Below are 24527 nucleotides of genomic sequence, written 5' to 3'. Positions count from 1 at the left end.
TTGGGTCCAGGGTGTCTCCCCCTTTGAAGAGGGGGATGACTGCGGCAGCTTTCCAATCCTTGGGGATCTCAGACGATATGAAAGAGAGGTTGAACAAGCTGGTAATAGGGGTTGCGACAATGGCGGGGGATAGTTTCAGAAATAGAGGGTCCAGATTGTCAAGCCCAGCTGATTTGTACGGGTTTAGGTTTTGCAGCTCTTTCAGAACATCTGCTATCTGGATTTGGGTAAAGGAGAACCTGGAGAGGCTTGGGCGAGGAGCTGCGGGGGGTGGGGTGGGGGGGGGGGAGCTGTTGGCCGAGGTTGGAGTAGCCAGGCGGAAGGCATGGCCGGCCGTTGAGAAATGCTTATTGAAGTTTTCGATAATCATGGATTTATCGGTGGAGACCGTGTTACCTAGCCTCAGTGCAGTGGGCAGCTGGGAGGAGGTGCTCTTGTTCTCCATAGACTTCACAGTGTCCCAGAACTTTTTGGAGTTGGATCTACAGGATGCAAACTTCTGCCTGAAGAAGCTGGCCTTAGCTTTCCTGACTGACTGCGTGTATTGGTTCCTGACTTCCCTGAACAGTTGCATATCACGGGGACTATTCGATGCTATTGCAGTCCGCCACCGGATGTTTTTGTGCTGGTCGAGGGCAGTCAGGTCTGGAGTGAACCAAGGGCTGTGTCTGTTCTTGGTTCTGCATTTTTTGAACGGAGCATGCTTATCTAAAATGGTGAGGAAATTACTTTTAAACAATGACCAGGCATCCTCAACTGACGGGATGAGGTCAATGTCCTTCCAGGATACCCGGGCCAGGTCGATTAGAAAGGCCTGCTCGCATAAGTGTTTTAGGGAGCGTTTGACAGTGATGAGGGGTGGTCGTTTGACTGCGGACCCGTAGTGGATACAGGCAATGAGGCAGTGATCGCTGAGATCCTGGTTGAAGACAGCGGAGGTGTATTTGGAGGGCCAGTTGGTCAGGATGACGTCTATGAGGGTGCCCTTGTTTACAGAGTTAGGGTTGTACCTGGTGGGTTCCTTGATGAGTTGTGTGAGATTGAGGGCATCTAGCTTAGATTGTAGGACTGCCGGGGTGTTAAGCATATCCCAGTTTAGGTCACCTAACAGAACAAACTCTGAAGCTAAATGGGAGGCGATCAATTCACAAATGGTGTCCAGGGCACAGCTGGGAGCTGAGGGGGGTCGGTAGCAGGCGGCAACATTTACATTACATTTACATTTAAGTCATTTAGCAGACGCTCTTATCCAGAGCGACTTACAAATTGGTGCATTCACCTTATGACATCCAGTGGAACAGCCACTTTACAATAGTGCATCTAAATCTTTCAAGGGGGGATTACTTTATCCTATCCTAGGTATTCCTTAAAGAGGTGGGGTTTCAGGTGTCTCCGGAAGGTGGTGATTGACTCCGCTGTCCTGGCGTCGTGAGGGAGTTTGTTCCACCATTGGGGTGCCAGAGCAGCGAACAGTTTTGACTGGGCTGAGCGGGACCTGTACTTCCTCAGTGGTAGGGAGGCGAGCAGGCCAGAGGTGGATGAACGCAGTGCCCTTGTTTGGGTGTAGGGCCTGATCAGAGCCTGGAGGTACTGAGGTGCCGTTCCCCTCACAGCTCCGTAGGCAAGCACCATGGTCTTGTAGCGGATGCGAGCTTCAACTGGAAGCCAGTGGAGAGAGCGGAGGAGCGGGGTGACGTGAGAGAACTTGGGAAGGCTGCGGCGTTCTGGATGAGTTGTAGGGGTTTAATGGCAGAGGCAGGGAGCCCAGCCAACAGCGAGTTGCAGTAATCCAGACGGGAGTTGACAAGTGCCTGGATTAGGACCTGCGCCACTTCCTGTGTGAGGCAGGGTCGTACTCTGCGGATGTTGTAGAGCATGAACCTACAGGAACGGGCCACGGCAACAGTGAGAGACTTATTTCTGGAGAGTGTCATTTTCAAAATTAGTAGTTCGAACTGTTTGGGTATGGACCTGGAAAGTATGACATTACTTTGCATGCTATCTCTGCAGTAGACTGCAACTCCTCCCTCTTTGGCAGTTCTATCTTGACGGAAGATGTTATAGTTGGGTATGGAAATCTCTGAATTTTTGGTGGCCTTCCTGAGCCAGGATTCAGACACGGCAAGGACATCAAGGTTAGCAGAGTGTGCTAAAGCAGTGAGTAAAACAAACTTAGGGAGGAGGCTTCTGATGTTGACATGTATGAAACCAAGGCTTTTTTGATCACAGAAGTCAACAAATTAGGGTGCCTGGGGACATGCAGGGCCTGGGTTTAACTCCACATCACCCGCGGAACAGAGAAGGAGTAGTATGAGGGTGCGGCTAAAGGCTATCAAAACTGGTCGCCTAGAGCGTTGTGGACAGAGAATAAGAGGACCAGGTTTCTGGGCATGGTAGAATATATTCAGGGCATAATGCTCCTTTCCTCCTTCTGATGACCAGGTGGTGAATTGCATCTCTGCATGTCTGGCAGACATATCAGTGTGGATGACGGATCACCACCTCAAGCTGAACCTCGGCAAGACGGAGCTGCTCTTCCTCCCAGGGAAGGACTGCCCGTTCCATGATCTCGCCATCACGGTTGACAACTCCATTGTGTCCTCCTCCCAGAGCGCTAAGAACCTTGGCGTGATCCTGGACAACACCCTGTCGTTCTCAACTAACATCAAGGCGGTGGCCCGTTCCTGTAGGTTCATGCTCTACAACATCCGCAGAGTACGACCCTGCCTCACACAGGAAGCGGCGCAGGTCCTAATCCAGGCACTTGTCATCTCCCGTCTGGATTACTGCAACTCGCTGTTGGCTGGGCTCCCTGCCTGTGCCATTAAACCCCTACAACCCATCCAGAACGCCGCAGCCCGTCTGGTGTTCAACCTTCCCAAGTTCTCTCACGTCACCCCGCTCCTCCGCTCTCTCCACTGGCTTCCAGTTGAAGCTCGCATCCGCTACAAGACCATGGTGCTTGCCTACGGAGCTGTGAGGGGAACGGCACCTCAGTACCTCCAGGCTCTGATCAGGCCCTACACCCAAACAAGGGCACTGCGTTCATCCACCTCTGGCCTGCTCGCCTCCCTACCACTGAGGAAGTACAGTTCCCGCTCAGCCCAGTCAAAACTGTTCGCTGCTCTGGCTCCCCAATGGTGGAACACACTCCCTCACGACGCCAGGACAGCGGAGTCAATCACCACCTTCCGGAGACACCTGAAACCCCACCTCTTTAAGGAATACCTAGGATAGGATAAAGTAATCCTTCTCACCCCCCTTAAAAGATTTAGATGCACTATTGTAAAGTGGCTGTTCCACTGGATGTCATAAGGTGAATGCACCAATTTGTAAGTCGCTCTGGATAAGAGCGTCTGCTAAATGACTTAAATGTAAATGTAAATGTAAATAATGCGCAGATGGGGGGGTATGGTGGGGTGCGGGTACAGCGGAGGTAAGCCCAGGCACTGGGTGATGATGAGAGAGGTTGTATCTCTGGACATGCTGGTTGTAATGGGTGAGGTCACCGCATGTGTGGGAGGTGGGACAAAGTCCATTGTGAACTAAAACAATGATAACTAACCTGAACAACAGTATACAAGGCATATTGACATTTGAGAGAGACATACAGCGAGGCATACAGTAATCACAGGTGTTGAATTGGGAAAGCTAGCTAAAACAGTAGGTGAGGCTAATCAGCTAGCACAACAAACAGCAGGTAAAATGGCGTTGACTAGGCAACGGGGCCGACAGATAAAACAAACGAGCAGAATGGGGTACCGTGATTAATGGACAGTCCAGCGTGCATCAGCTATGTAGCCAAGAGATCAGTGTCCAGGGGGCAGCGGTGGATGGGCAGGGAAGCTGGACTGGCGAGTGTTATCCAGGTTAAAAAAACTAACAATGACTAAATAGCTTGTAGCTAGTTAGCTGGTTAGCGTCTGGAGGTTCTTGAGTGTGTTCTAAAAAATAAAAAATAATAGCGATTCCGTATCACATTGGGTGAGACAGGTTTCCGGAAGGTATAAACAAATTAAAAATCAAAAAGAGAGAGAAAGTAAATATGGGTCCAGAGAGTGTTTGGGACGTGGCGATTCAGACGGTTAGCAGGCCTGTGCTAACAGTTCGTAGGCCCGGGCTAGACAAGTTAGCGGACCGGAGCTAGACAAGCTAGCGGTTAGCAGGCCGAATTAGCAAGCAGGGAGATAGTGAGGGCTAGAGAGTTAGCCTTAGGGGGACGTCGCGATGGGGTGAGTCTGTTTATTCCTCTTCATGCGGGTATTGTAGCCCAGGAGTATGCTACAGGTGCTCTGGCCGGGCTAGCTTCAGGCTAAGTGGGTGGAAACGCTAGCCAGGGGTAATCATCCGGGGTTGCAGTTTAGCTAGATAGCTAGTTGTGAAGATCCAGCTGAAAAATGTTCCGTTTACGGTGGGAATCCGGGGATGAAAAATAAATGGGTCCGTTATGCTCTGGTTAGAGTCGTGTTGTTCGAACTGGCGAGAGCTTTCCGGGCTAAAGGTTAGCTGATGACCGGTTAGCTGAAGACCGCTAGCATAGCTGGTGGTTAGCTGGCTAGCTTCAGTTGAGGGGTTCCGGTTCCGAAGTAAATATAAATACTTTAGGAAAAATAGCTACATTGAGTGAGGCGGGTTGCATGAGAGTATTTGGGAGCTTAGGTTTAGCAAAATGTTTTTAAAGAGTTATGCGAAGAAAAATGTTTAAAAAAATGAAAAAGAAGCGATATATACAAGGGACAGGACGACTTACTGCTACGCCATCTTGGTATATGTATTTTTATTCAATACTATGATTTTATTGCTGTTGGATATTCCGAGCATATTTCTCACCATATTGGCTGCAGAGACGGGAGGAGAGCCATGAGAAAACATTTTGATCGGTCATGGAAATGCAAGTGCTGAAAACAATCTGGCTCCCTATTTAAAAAGGTGAAGAACAAGCAATGAAGGAAAAATGTTTTTGGTGCAGGTACAGCCAACTAGCGCAAGAATTATACAATATATCGTCAAATTATAAATTATTTTTTACAAATATGTCCTATCACTAGTATTGCTACTACCAGGTCTCTCGTTTGGAGGCTGGCCCTGGCTCTGCCTGGCTTGTGAGGGGAAGGCCTACTTAAGTGCTCCAAATGTGCTCATCGGGGCCAACATCACACAGCCGTAGCCCAATCCTGCTTCCGTATGCATCGATGAGTGGCCATGCAGAAAATAACATGTCTGTTTGGAGCGAGCGTTCTCAGTCTGTCTGACTGCTTTATGGTCCCTGAGTCAAAAGCAGAATGCACTATACTGGCTCATCTTTCCACATTTCTGGGTTTTCACATTGGGAATTAGCCAGGTTACCAGGCACTGTTATGTCAATTGACCAAATTATTATTATTATTTTATTTTCTTTAACCTCAGCCTAGCCTGGAAGGTCCCATACTAAGCATTTTAAAATCTAACACGAGAACTGAATGAATATTCACTCAAATGTATTAGCATGACCTGGGATACAATATTAGTAGCGCAGGCTGAAGGGTTATGTAAATGCTTGCGTTTCCTGTTTCTGCATTCTGGGGTTTTGCTATTGGGAAGTAGCCTGGTTACTAGGTGGCGTTGTCATCTCAATTGACAGACAGCGGTAGGTAGATCTATCTGTTGCATATCTGTCTCAAATTCTGAATCGAACAGGATCTGAATAAATATACATCAGACTGTATTGGAATAAGTGGTAAAGCTACTCAACCAACAAATGTTATGCTGCTGTAGTACCTTTGTGTAGCCACCGCTTCTTTTTTTTCTCTAAACATCTTTGTGCCTACTACTAGCCACGTCCAAGAATGGAAGCTTTTCTCCTTCCCTGTACTTGAGTAGGCCAAAAGGACAAGGTGGACCAACACAAATGTCGTCTGAGTCCATTGAATCACCTGCTGGGTGTCATCGAATGGTGGCGATTTCAAAATGTGGAATTATCCTAAACTTGGGCCCTGGTCAAAAGTAGTGCCCTACGAAAGCTGTTGGGTGCCGATTGGGACGCACAGAGAGACTGTGCGTCTCCAGAAGTGGGTCAGACGGTCTCTTTTCCTGCTGATGCTCTGCTCTCTTCCAGAGATTCCCTGCTTTCCCTTACTCAGCTCGGTCGGCACACCTAAACCTACAGAGAAATGACTGCTAAGGGGTCTTCCAGGAATCCGTTAAATCCAACATGATGTAGGCTTCCCATTAGTAAGCATCTATCAGTTGACCTGGAATCCAGACTGAACACTGCTCTGTGATAGAGGTTGACACGGGAACAGGACTCTTTAGGGTCCAGGATTCTGGCGTGAATGGGAGTGAAAGACTACCTCAGACGCTAACCTACGTCAGTCAGCTAAATGATGATGCCGTCAACAGAGGAATTACAATGCGTTTCAGCCAAGAACCCATCACTAACCTTACAGACAAGGAGAGAGCAATGTTTTAGCTACATTTTGTTTATGGAGTTGTCTTTGACAAGGAAGGAACTGAGTACAGGGCTTGTAAGAACTTTTAAAAATAAAAAACTGCTGAAGTTTAGTCAAATAGCTTACCAACCGGAGAGTGGGACAAGCGGCCTGAAGCAGCATAGCTGCTCTACTCCATACAGCTTAAACACATAATTGTGCTTAATGGTAAACTAAAACCTTTTCATCTGAAGTGAAGAGTGAAATAAATATAGATTGACTTCGCCAGTAGCCTACTGCCGATCAGTTTTTAAAATATATATGTTGTAAATGTTCATATGTTCTCAGCTGTAGGCTACATATTTCTGGGTGCTGTGGTCTCGGCTCTCGTCCTCCAGCCTTAATCTGTCTACATTTAGGTCATTTAGAATACGCTGTTATCCAGAGCAACTTAAGGCCAACAGTCAGTGCATTCAACTAAAGTAGGTAAGACGACCACATCAGTCACATGTGCATTACTGAAATGATTTCAGATGCTTCCTAAACAAACACAATAGCCTACATATTTCTGCTCGCAAAAATGAGTGGGACTGATTTTTATCGGGAAGGGACAAGAAAGTTCCGGGGTTATAGAACTGTTGTGAGATCAGTACAGGGGGAAAAGATGACAAGACGGGACAGGAATGCATTTTCACTCCCGTGTCATCCTCTACTCTGTTACTGTTTCACCGTTCTGATGCAGTTTTGTCATGAGAATGTTCAATCCCAATGATTATAACTAACAATCAATAGCTTTGACCAATTCCCGAGGTTTGTAAGACCAGGGGTATCATAATAATTAGGCAAAGTCGCAGCTTATGCAAAAGGTTAGTACAGTTTATTCACGAGAATGTTCTAACATCAAAAATGCATACCCTGTCTTTACTAACAGTTTCTCACCTCCACAGGTGGAGACAGAATGTCCTGTAAGGAACACAGTAGTCCAGCTTGTCTGTCGATAACTCCTCTGATCATTTGTTTCCCACTTGCACCCTGCTTACATACTAAAAAGGAAGAAAAGGTCCTTGTTCTAATTCTGACAACTACACACACCATCAGATTATAGTTTTATGATTCTAATCAATTACATACAATTATATGGTTTCAAAGTTGAATTATTCATTCATCTTTAGACATATACATTATTTTATCAAGTTTGCACCTACTTCAAAAGAGACACTTGGAGCAGCTAGAGAACGGCTGTTCATTGCAGATTCTGGAGGGCCGAGACACTTCTGGTTTTCATCATCCTCTCCAAATAAGGGACCAATTCATACCTGGGACACCAGGTGAGTGTGGTTAATTACCAGGTAGAAACAAAAACCAGAAGTGTTTCTGCCCTCCAGGACCAGAATTGAACATCCCTGAGCTAGAGAGGAGCCACTGTCACCAAATGCATTTGCGCCGTTGTTTACATTTTGTTGGTGGGCTAGCTCACTCTTTGGTGGTGTCCGCTGCACATTTTACAGTGTGTGGCTTTAAAGTGGGTCTGATCAGTATTGATTTAAAACAGGGATTATATTAGTGATTAGGGGGTGTGACGGCTCACCAAAACCACAGTTTGGTACATATTGCTGTTGTGTCAGAGTTGGTTTTCGGTACAGCAGGACAGTTATTTGCCGTTCACGATGTTCAGAATTTACAATGTTCCTGGCATTGTCTGTTGTGACCGGGTTGTTTTGTTGGGCCTCTGCAGTTTTCACTCAGGTGCTGCGTTTGTAACCATGTGGGAGGTGGGAATTTACCAGTTGGATTCATTGATGGGACTTACACTCATTGAGAAAGGCAGATTTGGATAATTGTCAAGGAGCTGTGTCAGCCATGCTACAAGTACACCTATCATGCTTGTAAACAAATGATAGTTTATAGATGTTTTGTTGCATTTAACTGCCAAAAAGACTGTTTATAGAGGCAGTTTCCTTAGTAGGTCACCATGTGGGAGAGGTGGGTGTGTGCTAGTTTGGCACTAGTCATTTATCATTTTCATGGCCGTTCAAGTGGATTTTTCCCAGTTGTACTTGGTAAATATCCACTTAGCACTCAGTTACGAACGCACCATGATACTGCCTATTTCAGTGCCAGATGCGCGTCAAGCACGGTACATCTCCCACTCCGGGATAATATGAATCGCTGTCACTTAAGTAACACAAGGTGCTATGGAAAATGAATTGAAAACTTTGGCTGTGGTTTGTTTATATGGAGCGGGTACTAACTGTTTGCTGAACAGGGTGGACGATTGAAGTTCGTAACGTGGCTCGAGCACGTTCACGATGTGCTGAAACCACTAATGGAAACCTCCCATCTTCTCAACCACAGAGTATGCGCATATCCACGGCTATAAACCAAAGACTGTAAAAAAAGAAATATGAACACAGCCCACATATCGCTCCTGTTATTTCTTTGGCCCAGTCAGAATCCACTGCCAAGAGCTGCTTGAATGGGGAGACGACTGTTTTCTTTCTTTGTTTCTGTCTTGCTCCGCTATACGGTGGGTGGGAGTGTGTGAATGTGTCAACATATTTGAGGTGTTGGCAGCTGCATAGGCTATTCTCGTTGAGTGCGGCGACATACTGTTAACGTTTTATCCACTACTCTGTCCATTGCTGTTGGAAGCTAACATTTTCCCAAACTGGAGATTTTAAACAATGATTAGGAATCCTCCTAGTTTATTGAACTCGCCATCGAACATAACTTTTTCCCGTTTGCGCCTCACAAAAGGACGGTTTGAAATGCGTTAATTATATATTACGATTTATTCAGTGAGGACCGAACCAAGTTCCCTGCACCAAACTGTTCGGTAGGAATACATGTACCGGTACACCCCTAATTAGGGATCATCTGTTGTGCTTTTAGATTATCTTTCCTCACTATTTTCTCTCTCCCTAGTCCTCAAAGCTGCAGTCACTCAAGCGTCGTTACAGTCGTTGCTTCATAAGATCCTCACGGCCGGCCCGTCGGCCTTCAACATCACCACTCTTCTCTCCCAAGCAGCCCAGCTCTCCAACCAAGGTAGGACTTCTTCAGCCACACTGTTTTGTTTTGCTGCCGCGGTTGTTTTTGTTACATCCAAAATTGGCAACTTTCCTCCAACTTGCCACTGTTGATTTTAGTATTAAAAAGTCTGTCTAAACCAGAATTGGAATGGTGGTCAAATGTGTAAGCATATCCATGCCCTCTCCCTCAAACCGCATCGATGGGTGTTTTTAGCATCTCATGTCAGTGGTTGATTTTTGTATGATTTTGCGTCAGTGATTTTGCACAGTTACACTCTGCAAAGAAGACACTGTTTTCATCTACAATTCTGTCATAGTTAGTCCCTAACATTACTTTGAGTTGCTTTTGCCACCTGCTTACAAAATGCAGCTTTGTCGTGTAAATGGTTTTTACTAAATCATTCTCCAACCTCTCTGTTAACACCAACAGCCCAGCAGTCGAACCAGTCCCCCATGTCCTTGACATCAGACGCCTCCTCTCCCCGTTCCTACGTGTCTCCCAGGATCAGCACGCCTCAGACCAACGCTGGTCACCACAAAGCCCTGCTCAGCACGCCGCCTGTCACCTCACAAACCAAGGTACTGTCTACTCTACCCCCCCCAGCCTAATGTAGGGCCTCTTTACCCCACTATCCCCCTGAGTGGCATGGTAGTGTTTTTGTTGACTACATAACCCAGCTGGTCTGGGACGAGGAGTATTTACTCTTGGTGTTTCACAGTATCATGACCAGCTGTTCTAAGACCTACCTTGGTTGTTCAGCATTTATTACTGCTGTAGGGGTGTGTTTCTCTTTCAGATTTGTGTTTTTGTCAGTGTAATAAGCGTGTCATTGTTGAGGAATGTGTGCTGTGACAGCACTTGAGCAAGCAGCTCTTGTTTTCCGTTGTGTCTGTGTCTGGCAGTGTGTGTCTGCATCTTAGTCTTTAATAATGAATGTTTATCTCACTAGGGCTATTATCTGGCCTCTGCTGTCTGGCTGTTGCTGGCTGGCAGTGTGTCGCTCGCTGGCTGGCGGTGTGTCGCTCGCTGGCCGGCGGTGTGTCGCTCGCTGGCCGGCGGTGTGTCGCGGTGTGTCGCTGGGCCGGCGGTGTGTCGCTCGCTGGCCGGCGGTGTGTCGCTCGCTGGCCGGCGGTGTGTCGCTCGCTGGCCGGCGGTGTGTCGCTGGCTGGCGGGCGGGCGGTGTGTCGCTCGCTGGCGGGCGGGCGGTGTGTCGCTCGCTGGCGGGCGGGCGGTGTGTCGCTCGCTGGCGGGCGGTGGCCGGCTGGCTGGCGGGCGGTGTGTCGCTCGCTGGCTGGCGGGCGGTGTGTCGCTCGTTGGCTGGCGGGCGGTGTGTCGCTCGTTGGCTGGCGTTGTGTCGCTGGCTGGCGGTGTGTCGCTCGCTGGCTGGCTGGCTGGCGCTGCTGGCTGGCTGGCTGGCGGTGTGTCGCTCGCAGGCTGGCTGGCGGTGTGTCGCTCGCTGGCCGGCGGTGTGTCGCTCGCAGGCTGGCTGGCGGTGTGTCGCTCGCAGGCTGGCTGGCGGTGTGTCGCTCGCAGGCTGGCTGGCGGTGTCGTTCGATGGTCTCTGTGTGGTCCAGGTGAACGTCCGTGGTTCTGGTGTTTCCTTTCTAACTCTCCTCCCCTCTGTCTCTGTGTGGTCCAGGTGAGCAACACGCCAGTTGTGAAGCAGCAGGGATCAGCCCCCCAGCCCTCCCCCCAGCAGCCCCTCCCCAGCGACAAACTGCACGGACACGACATCGCCGCCTCCCCAAGGACCCTCCAGCGCCAAGGGTTAGCCCACATTTACATTTTAGTCATTAGCTCTTTGTGACATTGTGTTGAATATGTTTGTTTTTTAAATGTTTTCAGTGTGAAAAATATATAAAAAATGCAGTCGTAATTTAGCAGATGCTCTAATCTTGAGCGATTTACAATTGGTGTTTTCAACTAAAGGAGGTAAAACAACAATTTATCATTGCTACAAAGAGTCTTCAAGAAGCTCTTGTGTTCATTTCAGACTGATGTGAAGAGAAAGCAGAGAACCTCAAGGGGTGACGTACAATGCCACGATCATGCCTTGTAAAACACTGTTCACACATTATTTCAATATGTAGTGTTGAGGTGCCACCTGCTGGTGGGTTAATGGGCTACAAGTCTTTGATAAATCATTGCGAAGACCCTATTGCAGGGTTCCCAAACTGGTGGACCGCGGGCCATATATTTGCCCCCAAAATTAATTCTGAATATTTTTGTTCATTAAAAAAAGATATATATAATATATTGGACCTGAGATGCAATGTCCCAAGAAGGAAGTGACCCTACCTAAATAATGCAAAAGTAAAATTGTATCTTCATTCATGAGGAGAGCGAATGCAGGAGACAGTCCTCTAATAAAGCAGGCAGTGGACCATTTTTTTAGGTCCTGAAATGTAAAGCTGCAACAGCAGCGCAATCAATAGGAGGTGAACAGCACCTGCTGCAGAAAATATAGATAACTTGTTACGCAAGTGGTGCCAACCAACAGATGGAGGAAACACTACCCCAGTCGAGTAATTCACTTCCACAATAATCTTCATTTTAATTTGACTTTACAAACAACGAGGGCTTAATTGGAGTGTAATTTCCTCTGAGCCAAGGCCCATATAAAATAACTTGGCCTACCTCAGCATCTTTCACAAGAAAAGAAAAATGGCCTAATAGAAGTGGGATTTTTATATTCTTTATTAGGCATACTTACAATTGCAACTGGCAAACAAGGTAGCATCCTACATAAAACAATAATTTAAGAAAGAAAGGTGGTTTTGTAATGTCTGTATCGGGAGATTCAGGATAACCTACTCCTGTAACCACAAACAGAAAATAGTGTCAGCATGAGACCTGAAATAGCCATGGATAAGCACATAATGAATAATGTTAGTAGCCTATATCATTATTTATTAAATACTTAGTTACTTACTTAATGGGAGAAGTTGCATTTCCCCCGGACACGATCTTGTGGATGTCTGTTGAGAGGGATGTGATTTTGATGTGTAGGCAGTCCTTGATTGACTTATGTGAAAGCCAGTTCCTGTTGTGAGTCTTGATTGTGTTCATAGAAGTTCTACACCTGCATTCTGTTTGGAGGTTTTAGGCTGGGTTTCTGTACAGTACTTTGTGAAATCAGCTGATATAACAAGGGCTTTATAGATTCATTTGATTGATAAATTTGATAGAGGAAAAGGAGGACTCGCAGATGTAAGTCGAACCAAACATTGTCTTTATTGTGCTATGTTTCTCTGAGCATGCCAGGACTCGGCACTCCTGAGCGCATCCCTGATTTGTCTCGATGTTTGGAATTCAATCAGCTCAGTTTGAATTGCGGCCTCATTCAGCGAGGCTATCGTTTCCTTTTCCCCTGGCACCTCTCTGTCATTTCTTCAGTGTGCTGAGGCGCAGTAGCCTTCCAGAGGACAAGTCCAAATTGAAAACTCAAGCTTTCTGGTAATTTCCAGAATACGAAGATGGTCAGTTGCTGTCATCATTTAGCTTTTTTGGACAAAATCCACAACCTGGTCATGCAGCTCACAGAATTGCTCTTGATCTTTTCCTTTAATCAGCCAGCGCACGTTGTTGTGAAGCAGGAGATCATCGTGGGTGGCCTTCTCTGATTCTGTCACAAGCTTGTGGAAAAGACAGTGTTGTGTGCTTGATGTCCCCCTGACAAAGTTGATTATTTATCATGGCTTTGTCCATCACATCTTTTAGCTCAGTGTTTAGTCTGACACACAGCACACTCTGATGGGTGAGACAATGCAAGCCATTCATTTGTGGGGCGATTTCCTTCAACCTGCTGAACAGGCCCATGTGTCTGCCCACCATAGCAGGAGCCCCGTCGGAGACTACAAAGTTTTCTAATGACAGGCCATGCTGCGTAAACAATGGTTCCAGCTTTGTGAATAGGATATCCCCAGTGGTGTGCCTGTCGAGGGGAATCAGTGCCAGTAGCTCTTCTTTAAAGTAATTTCCATGAAAATAACAGCCAAATACACGACTGTACTACATCGGTTTTGTCAGTACTCTCATCAATAGCCAGGGGAAAATGCTCAGCCTTACTGGGCCCCTCCAGAACAATCATATGCACATCATCCACCAGAGCATGGACACTGTGTCTGGCTGTTGACACAGACAGGGGCACCTGTTTGACAGACGCAATTATGCAATCTACAGACTTGTCTGTAGCCAATTCCTCAAACTGTCACCATGCACTTTTTAAATAGCTCCGTGTCTGTGAAGGGCATTTTGTGTTTGGTTAGAACCCAGGACGTCTAGGAAGGCTCTTGTGACCTTCTGTTCTTTTTTGTCAGGCCACAAAGGAGGATTCTGCTGCCGTTTTTGTAGCTTGTAGTTAATGCTTCAATTCTTCTGCGTCGGGCCTCTGTCTGAGGCGGGAAGGCCACTTTGAAAGAACCATGCTTAGATTCATAATACTGTCTGAGATTGACTTCTTTGCAAACAGCGACCTTTTCATTGTAAGTAAGACACACTGGCTTCGTTTTGGAGAAAGATGGTAAGATGAATGCATATCTCTGTCCATTCTTCCCTGAAACTTAGATTTTCATTATCCACCTTTCTTTTGATACTTTTTGAGATCGACATGTTCTCTTGCTATAAAGCTAATTGTTCTGAACGACATTAACAAAAGTAGTGTGGACTACAGTAGGCTACGCAGACCTGTTTTTCCCCACCAATCAATGCACAGAGAAATAAACATAAAATAATAATTGAGTAGAGATATTGGTGATTTTATGAGCTTAAAACTTACGGCTTGAATCCCGCTAACGGGATCGATATGACAACAGCCAGTGAAAGTGCAGGGCACCAAATTAAAAACAGAAATCTCAAAATTAAAATTCCTCAAACATACAAGTATTTTACACCATTTTAAAGATAGACTTGTTGTTAATCCCACCACAGTGTCCGATTTCAAGAAGGCTTTACTCCGAAAGCACACCAAACAATTCTTAGGTCTGCACCTAGTCATAGAAAAACACAGCCATTTTTCCAGCCAAAGAGAGGAGTCACAATAAGCAGTAATAAAGAAGATTAATCACTAACCTTTGATCTTCATCAGAACTCGAGCTAACTCTCACGTGAACGCGCGTGGTCAGTTCATGTCTCTCTGGCAGACCTCTGACTCAATCCCCTATCATTCCCCCCTCCTTTACAGTAGAAGCATCAAACAAGGTTCTAAAGACTGTTTAAGTGCAATTTGACCCCATAGACATGGTATATTTGATAGGCAATGAGTTGAAAAACTACAAACCTCAGATTTCCCACTTCCTGGTTGGATTTTTTTCTCAGGTTTTTGCCTGCCATGTGAGTTCTGTTATACTCAGACATCATTCAAACAGTTTAAGAAACTTCAGAGTGTTTTCTATCCAAATCTACTAATAATATGCATATATTAGCAACTGGGCCTGAGTAGGAGGCAGTTTACTCTGGGCACCTTATTCATCCAAGCTACTCAATACTGCCCCCAGCCATAACAAGTTAATCAGATCTAAATTATGTTATGATCACTGAATTTAGTATGTACTAATCAGATGTGTTAAACATTTAGTTCAATGTGTAGTGTAGGCCTATTTATTGTGCTAATATTATATGCTAATTATGTTCTGGCCCGCCGACTATTAACTTGGGGGGGATTGGTTTGAAGCCAAACCTAGTTGTCGAACCCTGCCCTATTGGATTGTACCATCGTTTAATTCTTTAGAATCTAAGATGTTGGTGGGTGCTAAGATGACAAACAGAATTGTTTTAAGGTGGTCTATTTGATTTTGAATTTTTGGTCCCCTTTAGGTGTAACATTTAATTTTTTTTACACATACTGTATTTAATCCATTTTTTGGGTAGGCACAAAGCTACCTTCACACTTCCATAGTTTTTTTTTAACCAGTGCAGGTTACCTTCATACGAGCCCCGTGGCACTTGTTGGGGTCGTAGAGCAAAACGGAGAGCACCATCATGTTTGTGTGAATCTCCCCTGTCCAGAGAGTTTATAGACCACACCGTTCAGACGCTACAGACGTTTTTCGCAGGAAGGCTATTTCCCGGGACGTCTCATGGTCTGACAGACACCGCTCTTGCTCTGCCACCTTTCACTGCATATATCTCTAGCTTAAACTGACTGATTTCTATGTGGATTTTTTTAGGCGCATCATTCGATTCTATGGGGCTAACCAGCAGAAATCACACATAATCAAGTTCAACATGTCTGATGTAATTTAACTGTTAAGGGGATTTAACCATATTACGATTCACAAGCCATTTGCGTCGATACTACTTTTTGCAATACTGCATCACAATATAGTTGTTGTTTTTTTCGACCGTTTATGGTAGTCATACACTGGAATTCACAGGTGTTTATATTATAGGCTTGGGCAGTATACTGTATATACCGGGATATTTGGAAATAGCCACGGAATGGTTTTTCCATACATTGAAACAATTTTCGCTATTTAACTAAATACCTGCAGTCAACTTGTGCAATGCGTTAGAAGGTAAAGCAGATAGCGTTTTTATTTCCCCTGTCACATTCTTTTCCATTATGGAGTTACTTAGTTCCCCAGAACAGTTGAGCCAGTCACGTGTTTGTTTGTACATGGCACAACCAGAGAAAGCGGGAGCAGGTGTTCCAGCTGTGTATTGACAGGGGTCACGTTTAATATTGAAAGTCCAGCGTTTTTTGCTTCAATAGAGTGATCAGGGATGCGCAACTATAGTTTGCCTTCACAGGAAATACATTAGTGCAACACATTTGACATAAAATAGCTGCAATTTCATCAGATGACAACAGAAGTGGAACGGTATACGGCTGGCAGCCACATAAGTAAAATAGCTTACAATGAAAAGCAAGGTCTTTTTGTTGTTATTGGAAAAAAAACATGCATGGCCATCATATTTCTTTTGTTTAGGCCTATCATAGAAAGAATGTAGCCAGCTACACTTCCTAATGTTTTACTTAAAGTTAATCTTGCATTTTACCAGAGGAAAGTAGGCTGGCTATACTGGGAAAAGTACTGGAGATAGTGCAACTGAAGCACAAATTAATCTGCCGAGCAGAAATTACAGTAAGAATCGTTTCAGATCTGTGTTTACAAAACGCAGCAAGGTATGATTTTTTTTTCCTGTGTGTAAAACACAGAATTATGCGTTAACACGACACCTAGTTTAACTTGTTATCCAAGTGGCTGAAATAATATGACAGAGCATCATTATGTTAGCTTCCTGACATGTTTGAGAAGCCAAAGCCCTTTGGATGAGTTATTTGTTCAGCTGCCAATGCTATCTTGGTTTCCTTGTGGTTTTTTTCTCCCCTCAGTTCTTGGCCAGTCTGCTCCTCCCCCCTCTTCTCCAATTAGAGCAGTCAGATCTGTTTCCCTAGCGACTCCACACAGACACAGCATGCTGCTGGAGAGCCAGTACTGCATGCAGCACAACTTTGTTCATTTGCACAACGTGTCATTTACATTTAGTTGTAAATGTCCAAACATACCAAAAATGATATTCGGTCGCTCGTACCTATATTCACTACATGACCAAAGGAATGTGGACACCTGGTTGTCGAACATCTCATTCCAAAATCATGGGCATTAATATGGAGTTGGTCCCCCCTTTGCTGCCATTACAGCCTATACTCTTCTGGGAAGGTTTGCACTAGATGTTGGGGACTTGCTTCCATTCAGCCACGAGCATTAATGAGGTCGGGTGATTAGGCCTGGCTCTGTCTGCATTCCAGTTCATCCCAAAGGTGTTCAATGGGGTTGAGGTTAGGGCTCTGTGCAGGCCAGTCAAGTTATTTCGCACCGACCTCGACAAACCATTTCTGTATGGACCTGGCTTTGTGCACGGGGGCATGTCATTGTATGCTGTAGCCTTAAGATTTTCCTTCACTGGAACTAAAGGGCCTAGCCCAAACCATGAAAAACAGCCCCAGACCATTATTCCTCCTCCAGCTAACTTTACAGTTGGCACTATGCATTCGGGCTGGGAGTGTTCTCCTGGCATCTGCCAAACCCAGATTAATCCATCGCACTGCCAGGTGAAGTGTGATTCATCACTCCATAGAACGCTTTTCCACTGCTCCAGAGTCCAATGGCGGCGAGCATTAGACCTCTCTAGCCGACGCGTGGAAATATTGTGCATGGTGATCTTAGGCTTGTGTGCGGCTGCTTGGCCATGGAAACCCGTTTCATGAAGCTCCCAACGAGCAGTTATTGTGCTAACGTTGCTTCCAGAGGCAGTTAGGAACTCGGTTCTGAGTGTTGGAACCGAGGACAGACTATTTTTGCACGCTTTCAGCACTCGGCGGTCCCATTCTGTGAGCTTGGGTGGCCTACCACTTCGCGGCTGAGCCGTTGTTGCTCCTAGACATTTTCACTTCACAATAACAGCACTTACAGTTGTGCCCGGGCAGCTCTAGCAGGGCAGAAATTTGTCCAACTAACTTGTGGGAAAGGTGGCATTCTATGACAGTGCCACGTTGAAATTCACTCAGTAAGGCTATTCTGCTGCCAATGTTTCTCTATGAAGATTGCATGGCTGTGTGCTCGATTTTATACACCTGTCAGCAATGGGTGTGGCTGAAATGGATGAATCCACAAATTGTAATGGTTGTTACTTTTGTGTATATATAGTGTATCGTACGTTAACTTTGAGCTGGATTGCCTGCTTTTGCAATTCAGTTTTTTTCCCTTCTCGGTTCGTTACCATATTTAGCTAGCAGTATCTGCAAATTCGCTGTTACTTGTGCTAATTGTTTTAACCCTCTGGTAATAGATGCCCAATGGGCTTTTTTTTGTTGTTGCCTTTATTGGTACCAACTTGTGTATTAAACCGGCAAAATAAGGGAAAGGGGGATACCTAGTCAATTGAATGCTTTCAACTGAAATGTATCCTCCTCTGAATCAGAGAGGTGCGGGGGGCTGCCTTAATCAACACCCACGTCTTTGATGCCCTAGGAACAGTTGGTTAACTGCCTTGCTCAGGGGCAGATCAACATATTTTTACCTTGTCAGCTCGGGGATTCGATCCAGCAACCTTTCGGTTACTGTCCCAACGCCACCCCACTACCTTTGTACTTGTTGATCTTATTCTGTGGTGTTCCGTCTTGTCCGATTTGATCAGTTTGACCCTCTCCTACAGTCTCCTCTGTTACAACAACTAAGTTGGCGATAGTGTTATTACAGCAGAATATAATTAACCCATAATATGCAGAATTGGACTGAACCCTCTCCTCTCGTTGCTCCTGTCATTCCACAGCAGTCAGAGGAGTCCGTCCCCAGGTCCCAACCACGCCCCCCCCAGCAGTAGCAGCAGCAGCAGTGCCCCCACCACCACCTCCACACCCTCCAGCTCCTCCACCCGGCCAGCCTCCTGCTCTTTCACCCCAACCCTAGCGTCACACTTCAACGAGAATCTCATCAAGCATGTCCAGGGCTGGCCCGCCGACCACGCAGAGAAACAGGTAGGTTACGCATCCCAGGAATTGTATGTATTAGTTTGTTTTTATTTTAACAGGTTGTCCAACTTGATAAAATACCTGTTTTTCAAGGGAGATCAGTAAAGAGCTATATATAGATTTGATTTGGATACCTGATTCATGTCGTTATTCTGACGTGAAACTACATTCATTATGCGTTGGTCAGAGTCCTGGCTGTTGGTATTTGATTATGTCTTGTCATAACTTTACTGATCTCTGCTTCGGCTATCCCAGGCATCCAGGCTACGTGAGGAGGCCCACACCATGGGAAGCATCAACATGTCTGAAAATTGCACCGAGCTCAAAAATCTGAGATCCTTAGTTCGAGTCAGTGAAATTCAAGCGACATTGCGCGAGCAGAGGTAAGAATCCAGACCCTAATTTCCATGGTAACATCACAATATGTTAAATTATTACAAATATTTTATGTCAAATAATACATGTTTATTTTTTACTCTTTCCTCTAGGATATTATTTTTGAGACAACAAATTAAAGAACTTGAAAAGTTGAAGAATCAGAATTCCTTCATGGTCTGAGGACTTGACTTGAAGAGAGGAAAGGGGGGAGAGACCCATTGCACATGGTTGGAAGAGAGCTCTTGGTTGGGAGAACCATTATGTGTTCTTGTTCTGTGCCCAGTCTTAACACTATTGAGCTGCGGTTGGATTGGCTTTGGACCACTGGACTGGGCTTTGAGAGGGCTTGGTTAGGTAGAGAGAGTCTGAGTGGTTAATGGTTGTTGTGGAGGAGAAGAGCAGAGAGAAGGGTTAGACATGGCTTGCATCCCAAATGGCACCCTTTTCAATTTTTACTGCGCTAATTTTGAACGGGGCCAACAGGACGCAATCATGGTTGGTTTTTGCGCCCTGGAGATGTAGATTTCTTGTAGATGTTATCCATGTTGTAAATATGTTTTGTAGATGACTGAAGCCATGGAAAGCCATGTTTATCAAAGCTTTTGACATCCAAACGAGTCAACGTTATGCCCGAGGAATCAACAGCTTCAGTTCATAGCCTTCATGTTAAACGCATCAGCCAGGTTATGTCCCAAATGGCACCCTATTCCTTATATAGTGCACACTATTCCCTATATAGTACACTACTTTTGACCGGAACCCTATGGGCCATGGTCTAAAGTAGTGCACTATATAGGGAAAAGGGTGCCATTTGGGACAGAGGCACTCATTCTGCAGACTTCAAGCTTTTTTGTTAATAGATTAGTGAACCATTGCCTTGAGCATGTCTGTGACCTATGACCTGCATGGAACTGGAAGTTAGCGTTATAATAACTGAAACATTTAAAAAATAACGTAACGCAAACGAAACAAACTCACGTTTTAGTTTTCTAGTTTTCTCTGCTCTTGCATAATAATAATAATGCTCTATGGATGAAACCCAGTCATATTTGACGAATGTATTACCTTCTGGTGGAAGTATTAAGGTTACACAAACACACACAATGTCTCAAATGGCATCCTTTTCCCTTTATATGCCAGTACTTTTGGCAAACGTAGTGCACTATATAGGGAATAGGGTGATGTTTGGGAGACAGGTACCCATCTCCACCATCCTCCTAAAAAGGTTAATCATGCCTGGTTACAATGGTTCAGAGATCTGTTTGTTCACAGCTCACAGTAGCCAAACCAGTGCCTGATGGTGTGATGGGGGAAAAGAATTATGAAAGAGCACAGCAATGTTGTGATGTTTTTTACATCAAGGTTAATTCCCGAGTCTAGTCCCTCCCTAAACCCTGCCCCTGGCCACACCCATTACCTGCCGAAGCCCAACCCCCCTGGTCTAGCTCTTCTGAGGAGCCGCCGAGCAGTTGTCTTTCTAAAACCCTCCTGTTGGTTTTTTCTTTCTCAAACTTTCCAGCTAAGTTATTTTTGTATTTTTGGGGGGTAGAACTGTACTTTTATTAAATGTGAGGTGGCACCATCTCGGTTCAACTAAGAGTTCATTCCTATGTACATTTGATAAGGTAATAATGGAGTTTAAGAAGAGGTTTTAACAAGTTTAAAAAGTTGCAGTGATTACTAGTATGTCAGAATGTTATAAATTATTGCTAAACATTTTCCTTTGCACCCTGTTGTGAATGAGAGCTATTAAAGAAGTGGTTTGGGGGGCACTACCGAGGCAAGGTGTGGGGTGTGTCTGAAATGGCACCGGATTCCATTTTGTACTGCACTACCTTTGACCAGGGCCCATAAGCAAGACTAAAATGGAGAAGACAGCGATGTCATCATTTTCAAGATTCTTCGGCAGGTCCACTGGGAGCCAAATGGAGCGCCCGGTGAACTTACCTGAATGACGCAATTGGAGCGCTTGGCATGTTCTTTGTTATGACATTGTCTCAGTCTTCTCTTTTAGTCTTCCTGCCCATAGGGACTGGTCAAAATGTAGTGTACTATATAGGGAATAGGGTACCATTAGGGACGTAGGCATGGAGATTATGATCGCTACCCCACACACCATGGTCAGAGGTCGGGCAGGGCAATTAAAGCCAGGTCACACGGTCAAATGTGAAACGTACGTATTGTAATAAACATGCTAAACACAAGCGAGCACTGGTTATTTTATTGGAGTTTTCTGTTAGGTTTTTACATTGTATTATTACTATTATAACGCTAGTAGTGCCTTGTTGAAAGTCTTAAGTCACACAGCCTCTGACATGGAAATAAATGTACCAAGTTTGTTTTCGGTTTGATCAGTAACAAAGATATTCAATAAGCATGTCATGCATCAATCTACATAGGGTTGTTTTGGCACTCCAACCCAGAATTGCATCTTTGTATATGTTGTGTTAGTTCCCCTGTTCACTCTGAGTCAGAGCGGGAACAGTGTTTCTATCCCAAATAGCACCCTATTCCCTATGGAGTGCACTACTTTTGACCGGGGTCCATCGGACTCTTGTCAAAAGTAGTGCACTATATAGGGTATCTGGTGCCATTTGGGAACCATATGTGTCCTCAGCTGTGACATGTTTTTCTCCACTGTTCTATTATTCTAGTGAGTCTGTGATTTGAGCTGCACCAACACATTCAGTAAATATGACCACATTGCTTTGTATATTGTTTTCCTCTGAGTATATTGAATAAAATAAATAAAATATGCCTCTGTAGGACCAAGATGTCTCTGTTTTGCACTTTGAATTCAGTTTTGGTTAAAGTGCTTTGCTGACCTTGCCTGAGTGTCAGTCTGTGCTACCATGTTTACTCATTGTCATGTCAGACATGTTTGTATACAAAATAAGGGAATGCCACACAACTAGAGATTATTTGAACCCTTGCAACAAAGACCCATATGAGCATTTTTAGATTATAACGTATTTTGTTTCTTAATGCATATAGCGGTTCTTGTCATTGTGGCTGTTCGAATAGTCCTTTAATGTTGATGTGAATATGTGGACTGCTGCCATTAGGAAGCTGGCAATGCCTGCCAGTCCTCCTGGTCCCCTCTCCCCACTCATGCTTATCTTCTAGTTATCCTACTTTACCCAATCATACTCTCCATTTAATATTCCTGTTTTCCTTCCCTTTATTCCTACTCTAGATTTCTCTCCTCTGCAGGACAAGGAACCCTCTTAATCAGTAGGTCTACTGTGAAGGGCTCCAGTTAATGTCACTGAATACAAGGAGTATGGAGACTGCAAAGGCATAGTTGAAAGGAGGTATATATATAGTTGTACCCCCTTTTTTCTTCCCAATTTCGTGGTATCCAATTGTCTTGTCGCTACAACTCCCGTACGGACTCGAGAGAGACGAAGGTCGAGAGCCAAGCATCCTCCGAAACCCAACCAAGCCGCACTGCTTCATAACACAGCGCGCATCCAGCGTGTCAGAGGAAACACCGTGCACATAGCGACCTGGTCAGCGTGCACTGCGCCCCGCCCGCCACAGGAGTCGCTAGTGCGCGATGAGACAAGGATATCCCTACCGGCCTAACCCGGGTGACGTGAGGCCAATTGTGCGTCGCCCCTTGGACTTCCCAGTCGCGGCTGCGAACCCAGAGTCTGGTGGCACTGCGATGCCTTCGACCACTGCGCCACCCGGGAGGCCCACAAGTTATATTTTACATTGAACAGAACACACACCACACCAATGTTTCACACATGAAACCAAAGGAATGCCAAGTAGATTTAAACCTTCAGTTTGTCTTGGCTGCAGTAGTGTCACTGATTCTACTCATCGCTAGATGGCGCTGTTGTCTTTCCCATATGATTGCACACAACAAAGAACCAGGTAGATTTGCGCAATGTAATTCTTGTACGTTTCCTTCATTTATGACGCTTGTAGACTATATCAAATAATGACTCTCTTTGCATTTTATACTCTTTTGCCACAATTTGTAATAACCCTTTTCTCTCACCAGAACTACAAGATCACTGGACCGTAGACCGCAGTGCTGAAAAGAAGCAACAGCAGCTGTGAAATGTGTAATTTGGAGACTACTGGCTACTAAATGCAGTAATTTTATTGTCAAGGTATGGATCCTTCTTGAAGATTAAATCACTTTGGTAAAATGTCTGGCTGGCTTATTCACATTTTTTATCTAAAAAAAAAATCAAAGCTTGATGAAACCTGCCTCTGACAAGGTGGGAAGCTGATAACATCTTAGAATGGAAAAACATCGACAGTCAGTTCCTGTCGGTGAAGTTATTTAGCCAAGTAGTTGTATGCGTAGTCCTGCAGTACTTAAACTTATAGGAAAAATTAACTTTAGAATTTAAAAATACCAAATGTAACGGTAATAAAAGTAGCTTTCATACAGTAGGCTTACATAAACTCAGCAAAAATAGACCCTGTCTATTATAGACCCTGTCAGGACCCTGTCTTTCAAAGGTAATTTGTAAAAATCCAAATAACTTCAGATCTTCATTGTAAAGGGTTTAAACACTGTTTCCCATGCTTGTTCAATGAACCATAAACAATTAATCAACATGCACCTGTGGAAAGGTCGTTCAGACAGAAAACAGCTGACAGACGGTAAGCAATTAAGGTCACAGTTATGAAAATTTAGGACACAGTAAAGGCCTTTCTACTGACTCAGAAAAACACCAAAAGAAAGATGCCAAGGGTACCTGCTCATCTGCGTGAACGTGCCTTAGGCTTGCTGTAAGGAGGGATGAGGACTGCAGATGTGGCCAGGGCAATAAATTGCTATGTCCGTACTGTGAGATGCCTAAGACAGCGCTACTGGGAGACAGGACGGACAGCTGATCGTCCTTGCAGTTGCAGACCACGTGTAACAACACCTGCACAGGATTGGTACATCCGAACACGTCGACCTGTAAGGCAGGTCCTCACCAGACATCACCGGCAACAACTTTGCCTATGGGCACAAACCCACCGTCGCAGGACTGGCAAAAAGTGCTCTTCACTCTTTGCTTGTTGTCATTGCAGGCAATCTCAACTCAACTACAGGGAGGACATACTCCTCCCTCATGTGGTACCCTTCCTGCAGGCTCATCCTGACATGACTCTCCAGCATGACAATGCCACCAGCCATACTGCTCTTTCTGTGCGGGATTTCCTACAAGACAGGAATGTCCGTTTTCTGCCATGCCAGCGAAGTGCCCGGATCTCAATCC

At 45.2% G+C, this 24527-nt stretch overlaps 1 protein-coding gene across 2 annotated transcripts in view; it reads left to right on the top strand.

The window, feature by feature from the left end:
- LOC118361570 (WW domain-containing adapter protein with coiled-coil-like) overlaps nucleotides 1–22050 on the top strand; it is a 51071-nt gene extending 29021 nt beyond the window's left edge. For both annotated transcript variants that reach the window (XM_035741598.2, XM_035741597.2), the window contains 6 exons: nucleotides 9333–9455; nucleotides 9870–10018; nucleotides 11080–11207; nucleotides 18717–18921; nucleotides 19171–19298; nucleotides 19404–22050. In XM_035741598.2, the coding sequence (XP_035597491.1) occupies nucleotides 9333–9455; nucleotides 9870–10018; nucleotides 11080–11207; nucleotides 18717–18921; nucleotides 19171–19298; nucleotides 19404–19473 (803 nt within the window). In that variant the 3' untranslated portion in view covers nucleotides 19474–22050. The remainder of the gene's footprint in view (nucleotides 1–9332; nucleotides 9456–9869; nucleotides 10019–11079; nucleotides 11208–18716; nucleotides 18922–19170; nucleotides 19299–19403) is intronic.
- Nucleotides 22051–24527: the final 2477 nt, after the last annotated feature.

Source organism: Oncorhynchus keta, chromosome 28, assembly GCF_023373465.1.
Source record: "Oncorhynchus keta strain PuntledgeMale-10-30-2019 chromosome 28, Oket_V2, whole genome shotgun sequence".
NCBI lineage: Eukaryota > Metazoa > Chordata > Actinopteri > Salmoniformes > Salmonidae > Oncorhynchus > Oncorhynchus keta.
Note: the sequence above shows the minus strand (reverse complement) of the source record. Positions and strands in the feature narration are given on the sequence as shown.